At 47.9% G+C, this 24,569-nt stretch overlaps 2 protein-coding genes across 3 annotated transcripts; one reads left to right on the forward strand and one right to left on the reverse strand.

The window, feature by feature from the left end:
- Positions 1-356: 356 nt before the first annotated feature.
- PRDX1 (peroxiredoxin 1) lies at positions 357-13,417 on the forward strand. Of its 2 annotated transcripts, none has more exons than XM_054490084.2 (6): positions 357-470; positions 4,172-4,288; positions 7,391-7,544; positions 8,202-8,324; positions 8,561-8,691; positions 13,052-13,417. In XM_054490084.2, exons 2-6 carry the CDS (start codon positions 4,183-4,185, stop codon positions 13,135-13,137), a joined length of 600 nt encoding a protein of 199 aa, XP_054346059.1. In that variant the 5' UTR covers positions 357-470; positions 4,172-4,182; the 3' UTR covers positions 13,138-13,417. The 2 variants fall into 2 exon arrangements, with proteins under 2 accessions (XP_054346059.1, XP_054346049.1); XM_054490074.2 differs by lacking the exon at positions 357-470 and adding an exon at positions 966-1,421.
- On the reverse strand, positions 13,418-24,188 carry MMACHC (metabolism of cobalamin associated C). The gene is made up of 4 exons (XM_054490063.2): positions 24,053-24,188; positions 16,921-17,115; positions 16,106-16,258; positions 13,418-15,667 (listed from the first exon to the last, which is right to left on the reverse strand). The coding sequence occupies exons 1-4, from the start codon at positions 24,131-24,133 to the stop codon at positions 15,248-15,250; spliced, it is 849 nt and encodes a 282-aa protein (XP_054346038.1). The 5' UTR covers positions 24,134-24,188; the 3' UTR covers positions 13,418-15,247.
- Between the last annotated feature and the right edge of the window lie 381 nt (positions 24,189-24,569).

Below are 24,569 nucleotides of genomic sequence, written 5' to 3' on the forward strand. Positions count from 1 at the left end.
TGACCTTATGATCCGCCCTCCTAGGTGGCCTACATCTACATTTTTACATAAGGTGAATGTTTGAGGAAAAAGGGAATGGAGGAAAAAAACGATTATGTGGTTGACTCAGGGTAATCTAGTGGTAAGGTACTACTAGAAAGGTAGAAAGTAGTCTAGCAGAAAGGTAATCTAGTAGTGAACATTTATGGAATTTGTGGAATAGAGGCCAGGTGCAGTGGCTCGCGCTTATATTCTTAGCACTTTGGGAGGCCAAGGCGGGCGGATCACCTGAGGTCAGGCGTTGGAGACCAGCCTAGCCAATATGATGAAACCCCGTCTCTACTAAAAATACAAAAAATTAGCTGGGCGTGGTGGTGCGTGCCTGTAGTCCCAGATACTCCGGAGGTGAGGCGGGAGAATCGCTTGAGCCCGGGAGGTGGAGGTTGCAGTAAGCCAACACCGTGCCACTGCACTACAGCCTGGGCGACAGGGTGAGTGAGACTCCGTCTCAAAAAAAAATGTGGAATAGAACAAACTTTAGTTTTAGGAACTAGACTTTATATTGTAGATCTAGTTGCACTTGACACGTCCTTGTTTTATGGGAGGCTACATACTTTAAAGGTTTCCAGGGGAGCAAATAATTAATTATGATTTTGTGTATGTGTGTTTGTGGGGGGTAGTCATCAGGAAATGTCTGAGGCCTTTTGCCTTACCGTATGGGTCTGGCTAATGTGTAATGTTTTGACTCAAGATTGTAAAGTCAAATTATTCATCCGGGGAGAGGATGGTCGTGTAGCTGAGTCAGCCTCCCAAGCTGAACTTTCCCTTTGGCGTAAGTTTAGGAGTCCTGATATTTTATTTTCCTTTACAACAGAAAGCAGCAACCCTGTAATTAAAGAGAACAATGAAAGAAGCTATCTAAGCCATGAGGGTTACTGAGGATCTGCGCTGGGGTTAAGGCTGAGAACTTAAGAAATATTTGGATAGACAGTTCTCATGGCTTGGTGTGGTTAGACGTGCTCCTCCATGGGCAGCAGCTAAGACGCTTACTCTAGTTTGGGCATTGAGGTCATAGTGCGTAGTGGTCCTGGAAGTAAAGAGAATCCTGGTTTTCCGCAGAGATCTAGGATTCACCTAAGCGTTTGGGTTCGGGAGCGGCCATAAGGGCGCCTCACTCCAACCTCAGCCATCCACAACAGGGTGGGGTATTAGTATTTTTCCGCGCCCGCCCCAACGAGGGAAAGCGCCGAGTCATTCCGGCTGGGCGCGCCGGGCGGGGCTCGGGCCACATCCCCCTCCTCTCTCTCCTCCTCCGGCACCCCAGTCCGTTCTGACTCTCGCGAGAGCCCTACTGGCTATAAAGGCAGCGCCCCGGGGAGCTTTTGCGCGTCCTGTTCTTGCCTGGCGTCGGTGGTTTGTTTCTGCGACTTGCGTCGGGACTGGTGAGTGTGGGCAGTGCGGCCCCTGCGGAGTGAGGCGCGGCGCGCCCTTCTTGCCTGTTGCCTCTTCCTCCTCCTGTCCGGGACCCGCCCGCGCTTGGGTGGGGGTGCTGTGATGCGTGAGGCAGCCGGGGGAGGCCCAGAGTCCGAGACTGCTTGAGCGCTGCGCACACCCTTCTCGTGGGCCCCCCACGTAGGTGCGGGGACCTGGTTGAACCCCAAGGCTAGCGTGGACTCGAGTCGAGTCTTCCCCCGGCAACTCGAGCACGTGGCGCGGCGTCTGGGCGGGCTGGTGGTGGGGTCTCCAAGACTAGCCTCCTGCCGGACGGGGTGGGTTCGGGAAGCTTCTGGAATGGACCTGTATCCGGACTTGTGGCTGTAGAAGACAGCCTGTATGTATTTGGCTGTTCCGGGTCCTGAGCCTTGACTAGTTGCGGAGCTTCGGGTACCCTTTCCCCGTCTTTATTTTCCTGTGCGTGGAATGGAGTTAGCTATGAGCCCAAATGTCCCCGCTGAAGCACTCTCTCCGCTGGTGCTTTCTCCAGTGCTGGGGAGGGACAGGGGGTACCTGAAGTGGAGTTTAGGGATGTGGCCCTCTACGCTGGGCAGATCCCCTGAAGGGGCCCGGCGCCGGCCTGAATCCCAGCAGCCTTTACCCCGAATTGGTTGGGTTTTGTACTTGGGGGCCACCTGGGAAAGTAGGATTGGACGAGAAGGCCATTTGGGGGCACCAAGTTGCAGCATGCCTTAGTTTTTGGTTTTTGTTTTTTGTCGTTAAAGGTGTTAAGGACTTTTTGAAAAACAGTTAAAAGTTTGCTAAGATCCATGCTTACAAAATTTCTTTTGGTTGTGGTATTGTGAACTAAGAACTTTGGGACTTGAAAGAGCTTTCAGACCGCGGCTTAGTGGGTTAAATCTCTGTTTTTTGAGCTAGAGTCTCGCTCTGTCGGCCAGGCTGGAGTGCAGTGGCGCGGTCTCGGCTTACTGCAACCTCTGTCTCCCGAACTCAAGCAATTCTCCTGCCTCAGCCTCCCGAGTAGCTGGCATTACAGGCTTGTGCCACCAAGCACCGGCTAATTTTTGTATTTTTTTTTTTTTTTTTTGAGACGGAGTCTCGCTCTGTTGCCCAGGCTGGAGTGCAGTGGCTCGATCTCGGCTCACTGCAGCCTCCGCCTCCCGGGTTCACGCCATTCTCCTACCTCAGCCTCCCGAGTAGCTGGGACTACAGGCACGTGCCACCACGCCCGGCTAATTTTTTGTATTTTTGTTAGAGACGGGGTTTCACTATGATGGCCAGGCTGGTCTTGAACTTCTGACCTCAGGTGATCTGCCTGCCTCGGCCTCCCAAAGTGCTGGGATTACAGGCTTGAGCCACAGCGCTTGGCCAAGATCTCAAAACTAATCTTGGTGTTGATCTGGGTGAATCCAGCGCAACCTTCCTTTTCAGCAGTAAATTGATTCTTCTACTTATTTTCGCCCTGGGATATTAGCCCCAAAGTCAGGAACCCGTTTGTGAAGGGAATTCTAGGGCTTACACAATACCTAAAGATTTGAAATTAAGCAGATGCCAATATCTTGGTCTTGCCTCTTTTTTTTTTTTTTTTTGAGACAGAGTCTCACTCTGTTGCCCAGGCTGGAGTGCAGTGGCGCAATCTCGGCTTACTGCAACCTCTGCCTCCCGGGTTCAAGCGATTCTCCTGCTTCAGCCTCCTGAGTAGTTGTGATTACAGGCATGCACCACCACGCCCGACTAATTTTTGTGTTTTTAGTAGAGAGGGGTTTCACCATGTTGACCAGACTGGTCTCGAACTCCTGACCTGGTGATCTGCCCGCCTGGGCCTCTCAAACTGCTGGGATTACAGGTGTGAGACACTGCGCCCAGTGGTCTTGCCTCTTAAAAGTTGGACTGGCTGGAAGGGCGCGGTGGCTCACGCCTGTAATCCCAGCATTTTGGGAGGCTGTGTTGGGCGATCATCTGAGGTGAGGAGTTTAAGACCAGCCTGACCAACATGGAGAAACCCCGTCTCTAATAGAAATACAAAAAAATTAGCTGGGTGTGGTGGCCTGCGCCTGTAATCCCAGCTACTACGGAGGCTGAGGCAGGAGAATCGCTTGAACCCGAGAGGCGGAGGTTGCAGTGAGCTGAGATAACGCCATTGCATTCCAGCCTGGGCCCCAAGAGTGAAACTCCGTCAAAAACAAAAACAAAAACAAATAAAACAAGTTGAATTAGTTATAGGGTTATAGGTTGTGTGCTGTCTTGGACAAAGCTACCTGGAGAAAAGTCAAATATGCTTCTGATGTTACGAAGGCAGGTGGAGGCACAGTGATGGGAAAGGTCAACGTGACTTTTGGGGAGCCAAACAAAAGTGTTTGAGGCATTGTGCATTTGGATTCTGGTTTGAGAGTCTTCACCTGCCTCTCTCTCTGCTTCTGTATAATGAATAAGATGCCACTGCACTAATGGTTCAGAAAGAATGAGAGGTTATCTCAGTATATAAAGAAATTGCCTTGCTGTTTTTAAATGAAAACAAAGGCTGAGATTCAGAGACTTGTTTCGTTCCAAAAGTTGGAAAGCTCAGATTGTGACCCTTGACTGCTGGCCGGAGCTTCTTACTAAAACAACATTTAATGTATTCAGGGACACTGGACAATGCCTTGATTGTTTACAGCTAAGTCTCTTTAAGTAGGTGAAGGCTGCTGGTTATGTAGAAAATTAAGGCTTGTTTCTAATTCATTTCTGTTATTTCTAGCTGATAGGAAGATGTCTTCAGGAAATGCTAAAATTGGGCACCCTGCCCCCAACTTCAAAGCCACAGCCGTTATGCCAGATGGTCAGTTTAAAGATATCAGCCTGTCTGACTACAAAGGTGAGAAAATTTACACTGGGCTCATTGAGATGGAGTTATTTTATATTCTAGGGATGGCTTGTTAGATTTGTGTCAATGTTATGTTTGACTGTAAAATGTTTTGTCTCCTAGGAAGAAGTATTTAGGTTGTTACCTTCATGTTGAAGTGGTGATTATCTAGTGATTACAGGGTGTATATCCTAGGACCAAATCACTTCTGGAGAAACCACATGCTTCATTATGTCTAGACATACTAGCTTAATTATCTTTTCAGTATTCCTCCTCTATTTTCTTTCTTTATTTTTATTTTTGAGACAGGGTCTCATTCTGTCACCCAGGCTGGAGTGCAGTGGCGCAGTCATGGCTCACTGCAGCCTCTACCTCTCTGGGCTCAGATGATCCTCCCACCTCAGCCTCCTGAGTAGCTGGGACTGTAGGGGCATGCTGCCATGTCCGGCTAATTTTTGTATTTTTTTTTTTTTTTTTTTTTTTTTTTGAGACGGAGTTTTGCTCTTGTTGCCCAGGCGGGAATGCAATGGCGTGATCTCGGCTCACCACAACCTCCACTGCCCAGGTTCAAGCAATTCTCCCGCCTCAGCCTCCCGAGTAGCTGGAATAACAGGCATGCGCCATCATGCCTGGCTAATTTTTTTTTGTATTTTTAGTAGAGACGGGGTTTCTCCATGGTGGTCAGGCTGGTCTCGAACTCCTGACCTCAGGTGATCCACCCACCTCGGCCTCCCAAAGTGCTGGGATTACAGGCATGAGCCACCACGCCCGGCCTAATTTTTGTACTTTTTGTAGAGATGGGCGCCATGTTGCCCAGGCTGGTCTGCAACTCCTGGGCTCAAGCCCTCTGCCTGCCCCAGCCTTTCAAAGTGCTGGGATAACAGGTGTGAGCCACTGCATCTGGCCCTCCTCTATTTTATTATTGGAGAAATACTCATTATCGCTTGTTATAAGAGACATTCTACATTTAAAGTCTCAGAGCTCACTCAAACCTTTGGAGCTGTGACACTGCTCGTTCAGTTTGTTTGGGTCACGTATATATCACAGCTGTTAATATTAGGCTGAGGGCTAGGCACTTTCCCTTGCCTGTTTTGACCCCAGAGGAGAGTTGATGTTACAGATGGAACAACTCTCCTTTCTGTTGTCATAGTTGTTTTTTTTTTGTTTTTTGAGAGTCTCGCTCTGTCGCCCAGGCTAGAGTGCAGTGGTGCGATCTAAGCTCACTGCAAGCTCCGCCTTCTGGGTTCATGCCATTCTCAGGCCTCAGCCTCCTGAATAGCTGGGACTACAGGTGCCCGCAACGACGGTCGGCTAATTTTTTTGTATTTTTAGTAGAGACGGCGTTTCACCATGTTTGCCAGGATGGTCTCGATCTCCTGACCTTGTGATCCACCCGCCTCGGCCTCCCAAAGTTCTGGGATTACAGGCGTGAGCCACCGCGCCCGGCCTCTGTTGTCATAGTTTCATGCAGACACTTGGCAAGTTCTGTTGAGCCTCCTCCTTTCTTTACCTTGTAGTGCCAGAGCAGCTGGATCTCCTGGGACAGTTGAGGATATAGATTCCTTAGAATGCTAACCTGAGACTCAGGTGTCAAGTGTCCTTTTCTCAGTGGTGTAGTATTAGTTCCTGGAGTTAGTTTTTGGTAGAACATTTGACTAGGTTTCCTGATATAATCACACTTTGTTGTTGGGGCTTCTCCCAGCAAACAAGTTAAGTTGCACCATAGGGAGGTGACCTTGGCCCAGGTGTATAAGCAGGAGGTCTAGGAGGAGCTGCTTTCTGCCCTCCAGAGCTTGACTTGCTGAGGCCCCAAAGTGCTTGTTAGGCAAAGCCCTGGAGGGGTTTTTCAGATGAGTTAATTTCCAGTGATACTGCAAAGTGGTAAATGTCAAAGAGGGCTGCTTGTTTGGCTTTTTTTTTCTGAGATGGAATTTTGCTCTTGTTGCACAGGCTGTAGTGCAGTGAGTGGCATGATCTCAGGTCACTGTGACCTCCGTCTCCCTGGTTCAAGTGATTCTCCTGGTTCAGCCTCCCCAGTAGCTGAGATTTCAGGCTCCCGCTATCACGCCCAGCTAATTTTTGTATTTTTAGTAGAGACACGTTTCACCATGTTGGTCAGCCTGGTCTTGAACTCCTGACCTCAGGTCATCCACCCGCCTTGGCCTCCCAAACTGCTGGGATTACAGACGTCAGCCACCATGCCACCACACCCAGCCTGTTTGACTTTTCAAACATTGCTGCTACCTGGAAATGAGTGAATATTTGGAATTGTTCTAGTATTTAAGCCTGGTGGGTGTGGCGAGAAGGCTGCCTGGCCAGTTTGAAGATCTGTTATTTCAGTGGTTAATCCCAGTGACTTCATTAAAATTGCAGCTAGAAGTTCTGTTACTCATTAGTACTTTTGTCTTTTCTGTCTCTCTCTCTCTCTCTGTGTGTGTATGTATATATGTATTTTTGTTGTTTTGAGACAGTCTTGCTCTATTGCCCAGGCTGGCCTCAAACTCCTGGGGTCAAGGGATCCTCCCACCTCAGCCTCCCAAGTAGCTGGGACTACAGGCACACACCACTGTGCCTGGCTTAAAATTTTTCCTGTCCTGTCAGGCACGTTAGGAACACATGTGATCACTTAAACCATGCTTGTTCCATTACTATGGTTCATCACGGGAGAAGTGCAAAGGCTCTGACTTCTTATTGGTGTCTTATCTCTACAGCAGAAGAGTACTGCAATTCAGCTTTCTCTGGGCACTGTTAAGCATTGGCATTAAGCCATGCTTGTAAGTGCATCCTTGCTTTTGCTGTCTTTGGAGAACTTGGTGTTTATGTTAATTTTAGCCACTCAGAAAAGATCAAAATTAGACTGAACAGTGTTTATTCTGTAGTTGGTAGCTAAGAACATGGAGGCAGGAGAATAAAGTATGGGATTGGAAGTTTTTTTCATTCAGGTCTTCCTAATGCACCAGGTTCTAAAAGTAGCTTCTAGGAGACATCTATATTGAGCATCTTGGCAGTTAGTGGTTATTGTGTCAGCCATGAACTTGCTTCTTTTTGTATAGGAAAATATAAAGCAAAGAAGTCTGTGTCGAATGCTAAGCATGACTCCGATTTTTCCCCCAGGAAAATATGTTGTGTTCTTCTTTTACCCTCTTGACTTCACCTTTGTGTGCCCCACGGAGATCATTGCTTTCAGTGATAGGGCAGAAGAATTTAAGAAACTCAACTGCCAAGTGATTGGTGCTTCTGTGGATTCTCACTTCTGTCATCTAGCATGGTAAATCTCTTGGTCTATTTGGCATGTGAACTTTTTTTTTTTTTTTTTTTTGAGATGGAATCTCGCTTTGTTGCCCAGGCTGGAGTGCAGTGGTGTGATCTCCGCTCACTGCAAGCTCCGCCTCCCAGGTTCACGCCATTCTCCTGCCTCAGCCTCCCGAGTAGCTGGGACTACAGACTCCTGCCACCATGCCCGGCTAATTTTTTGTATTTAATTTAGTAGAGACGGTGTTTCACCGTGTTAGCCAGGATGGTCTCGATCCCCTGACCTCGTGATCTGCCCGCCTCGGCCTCCCAAAGTGCTGAGATTACAGGTGTGAGCCACTGCACCCAGCTGGCATGTGAACTTTTAAAACAGCAACTGGGAAGCTTTGGCAATAGACTTTCAAGTATTGGCATCTCATGGAAGGGAGTGCAAAGTCTGACTTTCTCTTATTGCTCTCATGACCTGGCAGCAGAGAAGCAGCAGCTTCAGTTGCAGTTGAGTGTACCCTAGTGACCTACCTTAACTGTTCTCAGCATTCACTTTATTGCTGGAAAAGGAAAAAAAACAGTTTTTTTTGGAAAGTTAGATTAGGAATATGGGAAAGGGGAAAGAGGAATGGGTACAGTTAAGTCAAGAGTTTGAATGTAACTGTATGTTTGCCTTTTGCCATAGGATCAACACATCTAAGAAACAAGGAGGACTGGGACCCATGAACATTCCTTTGGTATCAGACCCAAAGCGCACCATTGCTCAGGATTATGGGGTCTTAAAGGCTGATGAAGGCATCTCGTTCAGGTGTGTCATCAGGACAAGTATCCAGTTGGCTGAAAGCCTTTTATTTGGAGAGATCTAGAGCCCTGATCTGTAGAGACTCCTTCGTCATTTCATTCCTTTATGCCGGGGCCTCCTCACTAAGGCCAGGCCAGTACGAATGTGGAGACCAGTCCATTTCCTTAAGGCTTCAAGCTTCTGTATTCTAACAAAGCACATCTCTAAACCTGTATTGCTTTTCCTTTCATCTCTTTTCCCAGAGGCCTTTTTATCATTGATGATAAGGGTATTCTTCGGCAGATCACTGTAAATGACCTCCCTGTTGGCCGCTCTGTGGATGAGACTTTGAGACTAGTTCAGGCCTTCCAGTTCACTGACAAACATGGGGAAGGTAAGCCATCTGTCTGATAACAGGACAACAGAGTGGTGGTATGAAGGGGTGGGTTGCCCCTCCACACCTGTGGGTGTTTCTTGTTAGGTGGAATGAGAGACTTGGAAAAGAAAGAGACACGGAGACAAAGTATAGAGAAAGAAATAAGGGGGCTCAGGGGACCAGCGTACAGCATACAGAGGATCCCGCTGGCCTCTGAGTTCCATTAGTATTTACTGATCATTCTTGGGTGTTTCTCAGAGAGGGGGATGTGGCAGGGTTATAGGATAATAGTGGAGAGAAGGTCAGCAGATAAACACGTGAACAAAGGCCTCTGCATCATGAACAAGGTAAAGAATTAAGTGCTGTGCTTTAGATATGCATACATATAAACATCTCAATGCCTTAAAGAGCAGTATTGCTGCCCGCATGTCCCACCTCCAGCGCTAAGGCGGTTTTCCCCTATCTATTGTATGTAGATGGAATATACAATTGGGTTTTATACTGAGACAGTCCATTGCTCAGGGACCGGCAGGAGACAGATGCCTTCCTCTTGTCTCAACTGCAAAGAGGCATTCCTTCCTCTTATACTAATCCTCCTCAGCACAGACCCTTTACGGGTGTCGGGCTGGGGGACGGTCAGGTCTTTCCCTTCCCACGAGGCCATACTTCAGACTATCACATGGGGAGAAACCTTGTACAATACCTGGCTTTCCTAGGCAGAGGTCCCTGCGGCCTTCCGCGTGTTTGTGTCCCTGGGTACTTGAGATTAGGGAGTGGTGGTGATGCTCTTAACGAGCATGCTGCCTTCAAGCATTTGTTTAACAAAGCACATCTTGCACAGCCCTTAATCCATTTAACCCTGAGTTGACACAGCACGTGTTTCAGGGAGCACAGGGTTGGGGGTAAGGTTACAGATTAACAGCATCTCAAGGCAGAAGAATTTCTCTTAGTACAGAACAAAATGGAGTCTATGTCTACTTCTTTCTACACAGACACAGTAACAATCTGATCTCTTTCTTTTCCCCACAGTGGTAGAATGGGAAAGATAGTAGGAACAGAAGCTACCAAATAAGAAAACGGGTATTTCTCTTCATAAATTGAAGCCCCTGGATTACAGTGTGTTGTGAGGGTGAGGGTAATGGAAAAGCTTGGGAAGGAGAATATAAAGGCTTTTTTATTCAAAGTATACATACTCCTCTCTTCTCTCCTGCTCATTTAGAATCAGTCACTCCCAAAGGTCTAACTTACTGAATGTAGGATGATCTCACAGATGTATTAGGGCAAAACAAAATGGTTGGGAATCACATCTAGAGATAAAGCATGCCATTTTAAAAATAACTTTATTGAGAGAAGAGGTTAATCCATATAGTTCATATTTTTATTTATTTATTTATTTATTTTTTGCGAGATGGAGTCTTGCTCTGTTGCCCAGGCTGGAGTGCAGTGGCGCAGTCTTGGCTTACTGTAACCTCCGCCTCCCGTGAGCCATTGCGCCCAGCCCAGACTAGCTTTCTAAGGCCTATTTTAGCTCTGATCTTGTGATTTAAAGAAAATGAAGTTATTAGAGTCTGGATTAGTGGTGTATGTTTGGGAAGACCCAAAGGTGCTAGCTTGGCTAGCACCAAGTAATCTTTTTACAGGGATTAGAGTCTGATTATATAGGGATCAGTGAGCACTGATAACCAGGAGGTACCTTTTGCAGAAGGATGTGTGGGCAGTTAGCCTAGACAGATGACACATGGCTCAGCTGCCATCTGCTGAGACTGCCCCCTTGTGGGAGATGAGGTTCAGCATTAAGAAGGAGGCGGCAGTGGGAAAGTAGGCCCTTTAACTGGACTTTCCTAGGAACCTACATATAGGTTAGTCTCCCGAACCCAGGCTTTCATAACTCAGAAGCTTGCTTCTTCAGACTCTGTTGGTCTCTGTTGCTTCCCATCCCACTGGAACATGTACAGCCTCTAAGGCACCATTTAAGAGCCAATGAATGCCAAACACTTTTTTTTTTTTTTTGAGACAGCATCTTGTTTTGTCGCCCAGACTGGAGTGCAGTGGTGTGATCTCAGCTCACTGCAGCCTCCACCTCCTGGGTTCAAGCGATTCTCTTGCCTCAGCCTTCTGAGTAGCTAGGACTACAGGGGTCCACCACCACGCCCCACTATTTTTGTATGTTTTGTAGAGATGGTATTTTGCCATGTTGGCCAGGCTGGTCTTAAACTCCTGAACTCAAGCAATCCTCCCACTTTGGCCTCCCAAAGTGCTGGGATTATAGGCATGAACCACTGTGCCCAGCTGCCACACTTATTTATTTATTTTTTTTTGAAATGGAGTCTCGCACTGTCGTCTGGGCTACAGTGCGGTGGTGCAATCTCAACTCACTGCAACCTCCGCCTCCCGAGTTCAAGCAATTCTGCCTCCGCCTCCCTAGTAGTTGGGATTACAGGCGCCCACCACCATGCCCAGCTAATTTTTTGTATTTTTAGTAGAGACGGGGTTTCATTATGTTGGCCAAGCTGGTCTTGATCTCCTGACCTCAGGTGATCCACCCGCTTCTGCTTCCCATACCCAACAGTGTTGGATATGAGTGAAACATTTAACTGGGGATCTGTCACTAATACAAGTATAATTGTAAGAGCCATGAGGCCTTAGTGTCAGTAAACTGAGTTGGCAAGGTCCTTTTGGGTTCATTATTCCTCTTATTTAGCTGTGAGGCCCAGTTCTTTGTTTCATCCTGGACAAAGGAATCTTTTTTGGTCGCCTTGTAGTACCTATTGGCAAACCTCTATCTGGCTGTGGCCTAGTCTTTGCTTTTATGCTGTTCTTTGCAACTTGTTTATCTTTAGGACCTGTATTGTATCCCTTTGATATCACTAAAGCCAATAACTAAATCAGATGGAGATTTTAGAAAAATAATGGCAGCTAGTCCTTCTATTTAGCTTTAACTCTTGTTCCATCTATACCTTGTGCCTAGAGTCTTGACATCTGAGGTTATGATATCCTTGGACCAAAGAGGGGCCTCTATGTCTCACTCGAGCAGTTGAGACTCTTGCTGCTCTTTGATGACTACATGTCTCGTAGAATATGACAGCACATGGCAGTGGAAAAATCAAGCCGGGTGCGGTGGCTCATGCCTGTAATCCTAGAACTTTGGGAGGCCAAGGTGGGTGGATCACCTGAGGTCAGGAGTTCGAGACCAGCCTGGCCAACATGGTGAAACCCCATCTCTACTAAAACTATAAAAATTAGCTGGGTGATGCTGGGCGCAGTGGCTCACGCCTGTAATCCCAGCACTTTGGGAGGCCGAGGTGGGCGGATCACGAGATCAGGAGATCGAGACCATCCTGGCTAACATGGTGAAACCCTGTCTCTACTAAAAATACAAAAAATTAGCCGCGCGTGGTGGCAGGTGCCTGTAGTCCCAGCTACAGGAGGCTGAAGCAGGAGAATGGCATGAACCCAGGAGGCGGAGCTTGCAGTGAGCTGAGATCGCGCCACTGCACTCCAGCCTGGGCGAAGAAATGAGACTGTCTCAAAAAAAAAAAAAAAAAAAAAATTTAGCTGGGTGTGGTGGCGGGCGCCTGTAATCCTAGCTATTGGGGAGGCTGATGCAGGAGAATTGCTTGAATCCAGGAGACCGAGGTTGCAGTGAGATGGAGGTGGAGATTGCGCCACTGTACTCCAGCCTGCGCAACAGAGGGAGACTCCATCTCAAAAAAAAAAGAAAAGAAAAATTAGAGATAGTCCCCTTGCCTCATTTTCTTCAGGCTAGCCTGAGGCACATTCTTAGGCATTGTCAGGAAAAGGTTGAAGGCTGTGCTTTCTGTATAAATCTATGAAAAATTTCAAACTCTGCCTTTTGCGTACCAAGGGGTAGATGGCAGTTACTTAATGAAACAAGCAGGGGCTTAAGTTCTTGATCCTTTATAAGGTTCAGGCTATCCAGTTTGGTAGAGTTAGAAGAATGCTGAGAAGGCAGACTGAGTTTGCTGTCTTCAGAGCTCTGAAGGGCTGTCAGAAGGAAACAGTTTAGTGTTAAGGGTTTACGCAGTCCTATGTGTGTCATTTATTTAGCTTTTTTTTCCCCCTTAAGGATTGGAGAGTGTTGGCAAATCATTTAAACTTTGCTTTTTTTGTGGAAAATTTAAATTTCAAGTGCTACATGAATAAATTAGGCATGATAGTATCTTAAGGCTGTGGTGATGATTATATAATGTTTGTAAAATGGTTAGCTTATACTAAAAGGGTGAATGATCTTAGACTGATTGCAGGGGTAGGTTTCCTGGTATCTGAGTGTTCAGGTGCAGAACTGGTTTTGTCCATAGGAGAATGGTGGTGCATACCATTGAGAAGGTTATTAATTAGTGGTACCTTTCTCTTGCAGTGTGCCCAGCTGGCTGGAAACCTGGCAGTGATACCATCAAGCCTGATGTCCAAAAGAGCAAAGAATATTTCTCCAAGCAGAAGTGAGCGCTGGGCTGTTTTAGTGCCAGGCTGCGGTGGGCAGCCATGAGAACAAAACCTCTTCTGTATTTTTTTTTTTTCCATTAGTAAAACACAAGACTTCAGATTCAGCCGAATTGTGGTGTGTTACAAGGCAGGCCTTTCCTACAGGGGGTAGAGAGACCAGCCTTTCTTCCTTTGGTAGGAATGGCCTGAGTTGGCGTTGTGGGCAGGCCACTGGTTTGTATGATGTATCAGTAGAGCAACCCATTAATCTTTTGAGGTTTGTATTAAACTTGAACTGAGATCTTGATGAGTCTTTATTTTAGGAAGCATATTATTAGCTTTTGATTTTAAGAGGAATTTACTCCTTGCTTTCCCTGTTTTGGGGAAAATGAAGAGAGCTGCCTCCAAATCAGGGATTTATATTGACACAGGTAGACGCAGGGAATGGAACTGAATGAACCCAAGGTGTTACATTTTGTTTCATTACACATGAGGGAGAAAAATAAGCCCTGCTTTAGTGTTGGCCAGAGCACTGCGACTTACGCCACAGGCTGGCTTACCAGTTAAAGTCTCAGTGTGACTACTTGGACGCGTATTTTTGCTTGGACACACTATTCAAAGCGCTGCATGGGAAGCAGAAGCTTGGCCTCTTCTGATAAATGCCTGGTACCTGCTATGTAAAAGAGTTGGAGGTTTCTGTTCCTTTTGAACTGACAGAGGAAAGAGGAAGACAAGGCTGGTGGCCTTGGGTAGGGCTTTCAGTAGCACAGTACTGGGCAATTCTTAGCCTTCCCTTGGTTCTAGCCTTGATTAGAGATAGTCTTTTTTAGTGTCATTATGTTGCCCAGAGTGGTTCTGAATTCCTTGCCTCAGGTGGTCCTCCGCCTCAGCCTCCCAAAATGGGATTACAGGTGAGAGCCACAGTGCCTGGTCAAAGGTCTGTGATCCTCATTCGTATGTCATTGTCCTCAGAGAGGCTGTCAGCTGGGAAAAGTTATTCTCCTGGGCCTTTGAGGCCAAGGTAGATTCAGAACTGAGGATACTTCTGTGTATCATGTGATGCCATTCCAGCCACTTGTCTTCCTCAGCTACTCCAACCTGCCCACCCCTCTAGAACCCAGACTATACCCACGAGCAGCAGTACAGAATTCCCAGGGCCTTTGGTAACGGCCAACATACTGCTTACTATATGCCAGGTACTTTTCCAAAGTGCCTTACACGTGTTTATTCAGTCCCTACCTGAGGTACGTACTTTTTTTTTTTTTTTGAGACAGAGTCACACTGTCGCCCAGGCTAGAGTGCAGCCACACAATCTTGGCTCACTGCAACCTCCGCCTCCCTGGTTCAAATGATTCTACTGCCTCAGCCTCCCGAGTAGCTGGGACTACAGGCCTGTGCTACCATGCCTGGCTAACTTTGTATTTTTAGTAGAGACGGGGTTTCACCATATTGGCCAGGCTGGTCTCAAACTCGACCTCATGATCCATCTGCCTCGGCCTCCCAGAGTGCTGGGATTACAGGCGGGAGCCACCACGCCCTGCTGGTAGGTACTCTGTAGAGGATATTTGACCCTTAGGCCCTGTGACAACATCTTGGGGCACTGTTTAGAAATGGGAACAGATAAAAGAGTCTTGGCTGGGCGCGGTGGCTCACGCCTGTAATCCCAGGACTTTGGGAGGCCAAGATGGGTGGATCACGGGGTCAGGAGTTAAAGACCAGCCTGGCCAAGATGATGGAACCCCATCTCTGCTAAAAATACAAAAAATTAGTCAGGTGTGGTGGCAGGCACCTGTCATCCCAGCTACTCAGGAGGCTGAGGCAGATAATTGCTTGAACCCAGGAGGCAGAGGTTGCAGTAAGTAGAGATTGTGCCACTGCACTCCAGCCTAGGTGACAGAGTGAGACTCTGTCTAAAAAAAAAAAAAATCTCAGTTGAAGGCAGATGGGAATTCTGGTTCCCTGGCCTTTATCTTGGCCAAACCTAACTTCCTTGAGCCTTGTTATCTTCATGGAAGATCTCTACTGTATTATCAAAAATAGTAATCTTGTACTCAAAACCTTTTGCTTTGCCAAAGCCAATTAAGTCCTAGCAAGTACCACCATAAATCAGGGTCTACGTGGGAGAAAGGTATCAAGGGCCAGGGGATGCAGGTGGTGAGACCCTGGGGCTGAGCCAGCTCCGGGCTCTGCTGGGATTCCCAGGCTTCCTGGGGCCGGGGGTGGTAAAGGGAAGGTCCAGGGAGGGAGAACTAGGCTTCTCTGAGGGCTCAGCCAAGCCCAATAGGGCCAATCGTTGGGCAGGCGGAGTGGAGAAGTAGGCCTTCTGCTCTTCTGAGTAGCGCTCCTGGGGTGTCACAGCATCCCGGTAAGTCCAGTCACGCCAGTGGAAATTGAAGCCTTCGAGTAGGGCGATACGGTCAGCTCTTGTAGGTACACAGTCATGAGGTTTTCTGGGTGGCAGATCTGGCACCTCTATCCCTGGCAGCAGCACTACCCCTCGGATGGCAAACCAGCCCCCAAATCGGGAGTGTATGCATACACCTGATATGCGCTGGGGAGAGTGAAGAAAAGCAAGGTCACAGAGGTCCCCTTGGCACCAAGTCCAACTGCCATCATTGCAAGCTAGGCCTGTTCACTTAACTTCCCACTCAGTGTACACTGACTCTACATAAACCTCTGTCCTTTTCTTGGCAAACCCTTTCATAAACTATTCTGAGCACAAGGAATGGCTAGGCTTCCTAGTCTCACCACTAGTCTTTAACACTGCTGTGCCCCCTGTATCCTAAGACAGTTCTGCAGACTAAGTTTTCGGATCTCACGAGTCCCCAGTTAGACAACCGCATGTGACAGGACTGCCCCCCATCCAGAACAAAGCTAATTTGTTCTGGGTTGTGTCACATCCATCCAGGGAAGGCTGAGGAATGTGGGACCTGGTAGGGAGAGGCCTTTACCAGTCTGTCTCAGCCTCTATTTACATTTTCCCTCTCACCTGGTTCCCCCATGGGTCAGCCTCCACATCTTGTCGTTGGTAGTAGTAAGCAGCCCCTGCCACATGGGCTGCTGTCTGGGCCAGGATCTTGGGGCGTCGGTTGGGGTGCACCTCATAGTCAGCAATGATTTCTATCTGCAGCTCTGGGAGGCTCTGAAACAGCGGACAAAATAGAGGGTACTGTCAGCATGAGGGGAGTTATGACCTTGTCCTAGGGAGCCCTAGTTTGTTGTGTGTATGTGAACATGGTCCTGTCCTCAGAAGGGAAAACATGACCTTAACTTGGGAGGCTCCAGTGTGGACATAGTTATAGTTATTTCCAGAAGGGCCCATGTTTGAAGGGAAATACACAAGTCCTCATATGAAGGAAGGCATGGTCAGCTTTGGGGAGATCCAGTAGGTATGTACATAGTTATGTGTATATGTGAGTGTGTGTTGGGAGAATATTGTTCTGTCCTCAAAAGGACAGCATAAAGCTTGCAGGTCTAGGACAAAGCAATGCCTGGGGAATGTTGGACTCATTCCTATTCCACTTGGAGGCCAAGGAAAACCTGGTCTGAGGTTCATATAGTTGCCCATCAGTGTAGGGTGAGTGAGACTGATTTCACACTGGGGGACTGCTAGAGGAGGGTGGTGGAACCTGGGTGTGTGAGAAGGCAGAATGAGGAAAGATCACAGAACGTCAAGCCTGGCTTTAGGGTATCATTTCACCTTTGAAGTGGCTCCTAGCCCTAGGTCTAGATCCTGCATTGAGCGTGGAGAAACTGGAGGCAGCTGTAGGTTTGGGAGCTGGGGGAAAACTGAGCCTTCCTCACCTCTCTAACACGGCCCAGATGGTAGGCCACACACTGGTCCACTGGGTCAGTCAGCATTTGGAGGTGGCAGCTCTGCAAGAAGGGCTTGAGGGCCCGGTCAAACATGGCAGGCGTGCTGAGTACCAGGAAGGCCAGGGTAGGTCCTGGCAGCAGTAGGTGGAAGGCTGGAGGCAAGAGTTCATTGTACCATGCCACCTGAAACAGAAAGTTCAGGCCAGGCTGGAGAGGGCCAGTCTAGGCTGTAGCCTGGCCCATACCTTAACCTTCAGGCCTCACACTTTTGCCCTAGCCTCCATCTCACTCATTCAGTGAATTTTCACTGATGCTATGTGATTTATTTCTATGAACAACTCAACTGAATTTGACAGGGAATTCATTATTTTTTGAGACAGAGTCTTGCTGTCACCCAGGCTGGAGTGTAGTGGCATGATCTTGGCCCACTGCAACTTTGGCCTCCCAGATTCAAGTGATTCTCGTGCCTCAGCCTCCCGAGCAGCTGGGATTATGATGTGCACCACCACACCTGGCTAGTTTTTGTATTTTTAGTAGAGACAGGGTTTTGCCATGTTGGCCTGGCTGGTCTCTGAACTCCTGGCCTCAGCTAGGACCCACCTGCCTCGGCCTTCCAAAGTGCTGCGATTATATAGGCGTGAGCCACCGAGCCTGGCCCAGGGAATTATTTTATTTATTGAAGGACTGACTGACAACAAATAATTTCAGGCCTCATCCAACTACAAATGAACCAATGAAAATGAAAAACCCTGCAGGGCGTGGTGGCTCACAGCTGTAATCCCAGCACTTTGGGAGGCCGAGGCAGGTGGATCACCTAAGGTCTGGAGTTTGAGACCAGCCTGGCCAACATGGTGAAACCCTGCCTGTACTAGAAATACAAAAATTAGACAACCATGGTGGCACTCACCTGTAATCGCAGCTACTCAGGAGGCTGAGGCAGGAGAATCACTTGAACCCGGTAGGCAGAGGTTGCAGTGAGACAAGATCGTGCCACTACACTCCAGCCTGGGTGACAGAGTGAGACCCCCCCTCAAAAAATAATAATAATAAAAGAAAATGAAAAACCCAGGAACGAGGACCCACAGAGCAGAGTTCCTAAATCCACAACTGACTGAGGTGCATGAGGGCATAGGAACAGTCGAAGTGGCTGTCAACGCACTTGCCCTCCAAGTCCAACATCTTGAAGGCATTCTAAGACAAAAGCAAGATCGGAGATTTCTCAAAGCAGAATCAACATATGATGCCATGACAGTTGTTCAGAAAAATATTGTTAATCTGGAGAAGCATGTTGCTGCAGCCAAGCCTGAGACAGAGAAAGCCACCTGAACCCTCAATGCCGTTCATGCCACAGTCCAACTCATCCTCAAATGACACAAAACGATGTGGTTCCACCAGTCTCTTCCCAACCAGCACTTCTTTACCCTTTTGATATGTCGTCAGGGGAAACTATCAGCGGCAGCAAGCTATGTCTTCATTGAAGATCAAGGGGTTATAATAGATTAAAATTCTACTATATCCAGAGCATCTCCATACAGACAGATCAAAAGACGAGATCATAGTTCCAGGCTATATAACCCTAACTCTAGAGATGAATTTGGAGAGAACAGGCAGTTGTTTTTTTTTTTTTTTTTTGAGACGGAGTCTCACTCTGTTGCCTAGGCTGGAGTGCAGTGGCGTGATCTAGGCTCACTGCAACCTCCGCCTCCCGGGTTCAAGTGATTCCCCTGCCTCAGCCTCCTGAGTAGCTGGGACTACAGGCATGTGCCACCACGCCCGGCTAATTTTTGTATTTTTAGTAGAGATGTGGTTTCACCATGTTGGCCAGGGTGGTCTCGATCTCCTGACCTCATGATCCACCTGCCTTGGCCTCCCAAAGTGTTGGGATTACAGGTGTGAGCCACCACGCCCAGCCCAGGCAGTTTCTTAAAATACTGTTTTTAGGCTGGGCATGGTGGCTCATGCCTGCAATCCCAGCACTTTGGGAGGCTGAGGTAGGAGGATTACTTGGGGCCAAGAGTTTGAGACCAGCCTGGGTAACAGAGTGAGAACCTGTCTTTATTTTTTTATTTTATTTTATGTTTTGAGACGGAGTCTCACTCTGTCACCAGGCTGGAGTGCAATGGCGCAGCCTCGGCTCATTGCAATCTCCACCTCCCAGGTTCAAGTGATTTTCCTGTCTCAGCCTCCCGCGTTGCTGGGACTACAGGCATGCGTCACTACGCCCAGCTAATTTTTGTATTTTTTAGTAGAGACGGAGTTTCACCATGTTGGCCAGGATGGTCTTGATCTCTTGACCTCATGATCCACCTGCATCAGCCTCCCAAAGTGCTGGGATTACAGGCGTGAGTCACCGCGCCAGGCGAGAACCTGTCTTTAAAAACAAAATGGCCCTTTTTTTTTTTTTTTTTTAATGTATACAGTCTCACTGTCGCCCAGGGGCTAGGGTGCAGTGGCATGATGTTGGCTCACTGCAACCTGTGCCTCCTGGGTTCAAGCGATTCTTGTGCCTCAGCCTCCCAAGTAGCAGGGATTACGGGCGTGTGCTACCAGGCCTAGCTAATTTTTTGTATTTTTAGTAGAGACGGGGTTTTGCCATGTTGGCCAGGCTGGTCTTGAACTCCTGGCCTCAACTGATCTGCCCACCTTGGCCTCCCAAAGTGCTAGGATTACAGGCGTGAGCTTCCGTGCCAGGCCAAAAAAACCATTTTTATCAGTTAATGATGAACTGATGCTACCAAAGAGGCTAGAAACGTACTTAACCTCTGACTTGAGCCCATCAGGGGTTTTCCTGCTTTTTTTTTTTGAGACAGTCTTGCTCTGTCACCTAGGCTAGAGTGCAGTGAGGTAATCACAGCTCACTGCATCTTCAACCTCCCTCCCTCAAGCAATCATCCCTCCTCAGCTTCCCGAGTGGCTGGGACCACAGGTGTGAGCCACCACACCTGGCTGGCTAATTAAAACAAAAAAATAATTTGTTGTAGAGACAGGGTCTCCCTATGTTGCCCAGGATGGGATTTTCCTGCTTTTGACAGACTTTCTTGTTACCACGGTCAACACCATATTAGTCTACAAAACCCCAAACAGGAATCTTGTGTTTGGTTTCTTTTTTTTGAGATGGAATTTTGCTCTTGTTCCCCAGGCTGGAGTTCGTGGCCTGATCTTGGCTCACTGCAACCTCCGCCTCCTGGGTTCAAGTGATTCTCCTGCCTCAGCCTCCCGAGGAGCTGGGATTACAGTTGCCTGCCAGCACGCCTGGCTCATTTTCTGCATTTTTAGTTGAGACGGGGTTTCATCATGTTGGCGAGGCTGGTCTTAAACTCCTGACCTCAGATGATCCACCCGCCTCCGCCTCCCTAAAGTGCTGGGATTACAGGCGTGAGCCTCCGTGCCCGGCTTGTGTTTTTGAGGTTGACCAATCAGCAAAGCAAATATGTGATTAATGCAAACTTTATTTTCAGTTTTAGGACACACAATATTTGCTTTTGTCCACTTGGCCTGGACATCCAAGAAATTGGATTCACCTGTAACACTGTCTACACCCACATTCACGCACTGAACATGGAGAAGAGATGTCACAAGAAGCCTGAACCAAAGACCCATAACATAACCTGCAATGAACTTGCTAAATCACATAGTTGTGGAGGTTGCTGCTGTTCACACAAAGTGCTATGGATATACCTACATCACTTACTGGGGATTTCTGACTCATAGTGCAGAACACTTGACACAGGTCTACACAGGCTACCTGGGGTTGTGCATTAATGGGACAGAGTGGGATGACCATTACTTGTTTGATTGTAGCTGGTTTTACTGCTGTAACAGATAAGTGAAGTCTGTGTCAGTGCTCAACTAATAATGTGGCTGTTGTGGTTAGGTCTGTTCCCCCTCATGTCTATTATAGGTTCATGTATTGTATGGCAGGGAACTTAGAATAGAGAGGCAGAAATCTCAGCTACTCAGGAGGCTGAGGCAGGAGAATCGCTTGAACCTGGGAGGCAGAGGTTGCAGTGAGCCAAGATGGCGCCATTGCACTCCAGCCAGGGCAACAGAGTGAGATTCCATCTCAAAAAAAAAAAAAAAAGGCAGAGAGTTATTATTATTATTATTTTTGAGATGGAGTTTCGCTCTTCTTCTTGCCCAGGCTAGAGTGCAATGGCGCAATCTCGACTCACCACAACCTCCACCTCCTGGGCTCAAGCGATTCTCCTGCTTCAGCCTCTCGAGTAGCCAGGATTACAGGTGCACACCACCACGCCCAGCTAATTTGTATTTTTAGTAGAGACGGGATTTCACCATGTTGGCTAGGCTGGTCTTGAACTCCTGACCTCCAGTAATTTACCCACCTTGGCCTCCCAAAGTGCTGGGATTATAGGTGAGAGCCACCACGCCCGGCTGCAGAAAGTTCTAATAGGCAGAACCACTAAGAACAATAGAAATGACTGTACTATAGCTAGTGCAATGACAGGGTCAGATGAGGGTCCTCTGAAATTAGAAAAGGCTTCCTTGTGGCCGGGCGTGGTGGCTCATGCCTGTAATTCCAGCACTTTGGGAGGCCAACACAGGCAGATCACCTGAGGTCAGGAGTTCAAGACCAGCCTGACCAACATGGAGAAACTCTGTCTCTACTAAAAAAAATACAAAATTAGCTGGGTATGTTGGCACATGCCTGTAATCCTACCTACTCTGGAGGCTGAGGCAGGAAAATCACTTGAACCCGGGAGGCAGAGGGCAGAGGTTGTGGTGAGCTGAGATCGCACCATTGCACTCCAGCCTGGGCAACAAGAGCGAAATCCATCTCAAAAAAAAAAAAAAAAAAAAAAGAAAAGAAAAGGCTTTCTTGGATGCTAAGTCTTGAAGGCTAGAAAGTCAACTGGTCAACTGTCAGGTTGATGTAGGGAGGAGAATTTGGTGTGCATTTATTTATTATTTATATTTCACCAAAAAAGACATAAACTCACTGGTGTGTATTTTAAAAAGAGGTCACAGACTGAGTGCGGTGACTCATGCCTGTAATCCCAGTGCTTTGGGTGGCTGGCCAAAGCAGGAGGATCACTTGAGGCCAGGAGTTCAAGACCAGCCAGGGCAACAAAGTGAGACCCTGAGTGTTGGTGCATGCCTGGAGTCAGCTACTTGGGAGACTAAAGTGGGAGGATCACTTGAGCCCAGGAGTTTGAGGCTGCAGTGAGCTATGATTGCACCACTGCACTCCAGCCGGGAGGACAGAGTGAGACTTTGTCTCTAAATAAATAAAGAATAAAATAAACAAGTCACAGCATAAGCAAACACACTGGCAGAAAATTCCTGGGTATATTTGAGAATTGTCTAGTTTGGTGGAAGTGAAGGGTCTGTAGAGAGAATCAGAGGGAGAGAAGGCTGGAGAGATCAATAGGAGTGAGATTTTGATTGGCTTTGAATACCAATTTAAGGAATATGGATTTAATTTGGTGACAGTGAAGAGCCACTGAAGATTTAAGGAGTAAACTAGCATGATCATTTTTAGATCAAACTGGCTGCAGTGTGGAGGATGGACTGGAGGTAAAATGACAGCAAGGAGGTTATTACAGTAATCCAAGTGAGAAATGGTGGCCTGCACCACAGCATAGATGGGTGGAATACAAGGGAATGGATTTGGGAGATTCAGTAGACAGTCTTATAGGTCTTGGTGGTTGATTGGATGTGGGGGTAGGGAGGTGAGAGGTAGGAGCCTAGGGTGACTGGCAGGGCTGCAGTTAGCTTTGTTCAGTACAAAAGCTCCTAATAGCCAGGTCTACTCAACTTGCCAGATAGGCATTCTCACTCTCCCACACACCTGCCATCCACTGAAACGGTGTCTCAAAGAGTTAAAGGTCGATCTGCAACAAATAGCTTTTGTTTTCTCAAAAACCCAGTGTCATAATATTAGCTTCTAACACATCAGGCATCAAGCCCTTTTACTTGGTAACACCACACCACTATCTCCACACCTTTACTCAAGCTTTTTCTGATACTTGGGATGTACATAACCCTCCTTCCTTCCAATCTATCTTTTCATATATAGCTCAATTCCATTTTTTCTGGCAAGACCAGTCTCAAGCTAGACCCAACCTACTTCTCCCTCTATATCCTCTCCCAGGACTGCTGTGAGCCACTCAGCAGAAGGAATGGGAAGTGGGTAGTCTCTTAAGCATCAGGCAGAGGGCTCAAGCTGAGCTGATTTAGCTTTGTAACTTAACTGCTCAGTGCACAGGGCACTGATGTGGGGAAATGTAACTGTGTAAATGGGGGTAGGGGTGCGGTGCTGAGACTGCTGTGCCAGGCGAGTGTACAAAGTTTCATTGCCCAGCCCAGCAATGATGACTGGAAATATCATGAATTATCCTTCTGTTGGTAGAGGGAACAAACCAGCCAATTGTTTGCCTGTTCATCACCAGGAATGCCCTTCCCTCCTCAACTGACCTAAATGATAGCTATGCAAACCTAGGCTTTGCCCTCTCCTAAATCCTTTAGGAAGTTCCAAGGTGACTTTGCCTCACAGGTCCCTTTCTTCTTGTAAATTATATCGGTGACAATCTGAGCCACACACGTTACAGGTCATATGGTGTCTCCCGTTAACCAATCCGGCATTATAGCATTATATAGAGGTAAAAGGACAAACATGCGACAACTTTTTTTTTTTTTTTTTTTTTTTTGACACGGAGTTTCGCTCTTCGTTGCTCAGCCTGGACTGCAATGGCGCAATCTCGGCTCACTGCAACCTCCGTCTCATGGGTTCAAGCGATTCTCCTGCCTCAGCCTTCCGAGTAGCTGGGATTACAGGCATGCACCACCACGCCCGGCTAATTTTATATTTTTAGTAGAGATGGGGTTTCACCATGTTGGCCAGGCTGGTCTCGAACTCCTCACCTCAGGTGATCCGCCCGCCTCGGCCTCCCAAAGTTCTGGGATTGCAGGCGTGAGCCACCATGCCCGGCCTCGACCACTACCTTTTTAACCCAAGCCCCCACTGAAACGCTGTCCCTGTTGTCACATGGACACTGGGCTACAGGAACCCAGGAGGATCAGAGGCTCCCGAGGCCTCACGCCAGTTGCAACGAAGCCAATCATATATCTCGCCCTAGAACAGCAGGAGGGATAAACTAACCTGGAAGGGGTAAACCTCGAAGCCAAAAGGACATAGCGTGTCCTCGATCTTCTGCTTCAGCTCTGCGACTTTCGGCTCCATAGCGCACGTTACACGCTGAGCTTGCTGGGGAATGAAGTCTCAAGGACAATTGGGCCGTTAAGTTTTGAGTCAGCTTCGACTCCATTTCCCAGGTACGAAATGGGTCCAGTAGCAGGACCGTATTGCCTATGCGCGATGCATCTTGGGATGCGTAGTTCGTTTCCTCCTTGGAGACAGCCACACGGAATCAGGAAGACTCAGTTTCCCGGCAAGCTACACGGTGGGGGTGTGCATGTACGTGTCTCTTCCAGAGAAAGGTAGTTCCACCTCCTCCATCGCCGGTTGTGTTCGCAAGAGGCGAACTCAGTTTCCCAGGTGGCGCTGCGGCAGCCAGTCCAAAGTCGGACTTTCAAAACCAACCCGAAGTTTTGAACCCGGCGGCGGCAGTTGTCACTGGCACAGGTTTGGCGTGGTGGCGCCAGTGTACTACTTCTGG

Source organism: Pongo pygmaeus, chromosome 1, assembly GCF_028885625.2.
Source record: "Pongo pygmaeus isolate AG05252 chromosome 1, NHGRI_mPonPyg2-v2.0_pri, whole genome shotgun sequence".
Lineage (NCBI taxonomy): Eukaryota > Metazoa > Chordata > Mammalia > Primates > Hominidae > Pongo > Pongo pygmaeus.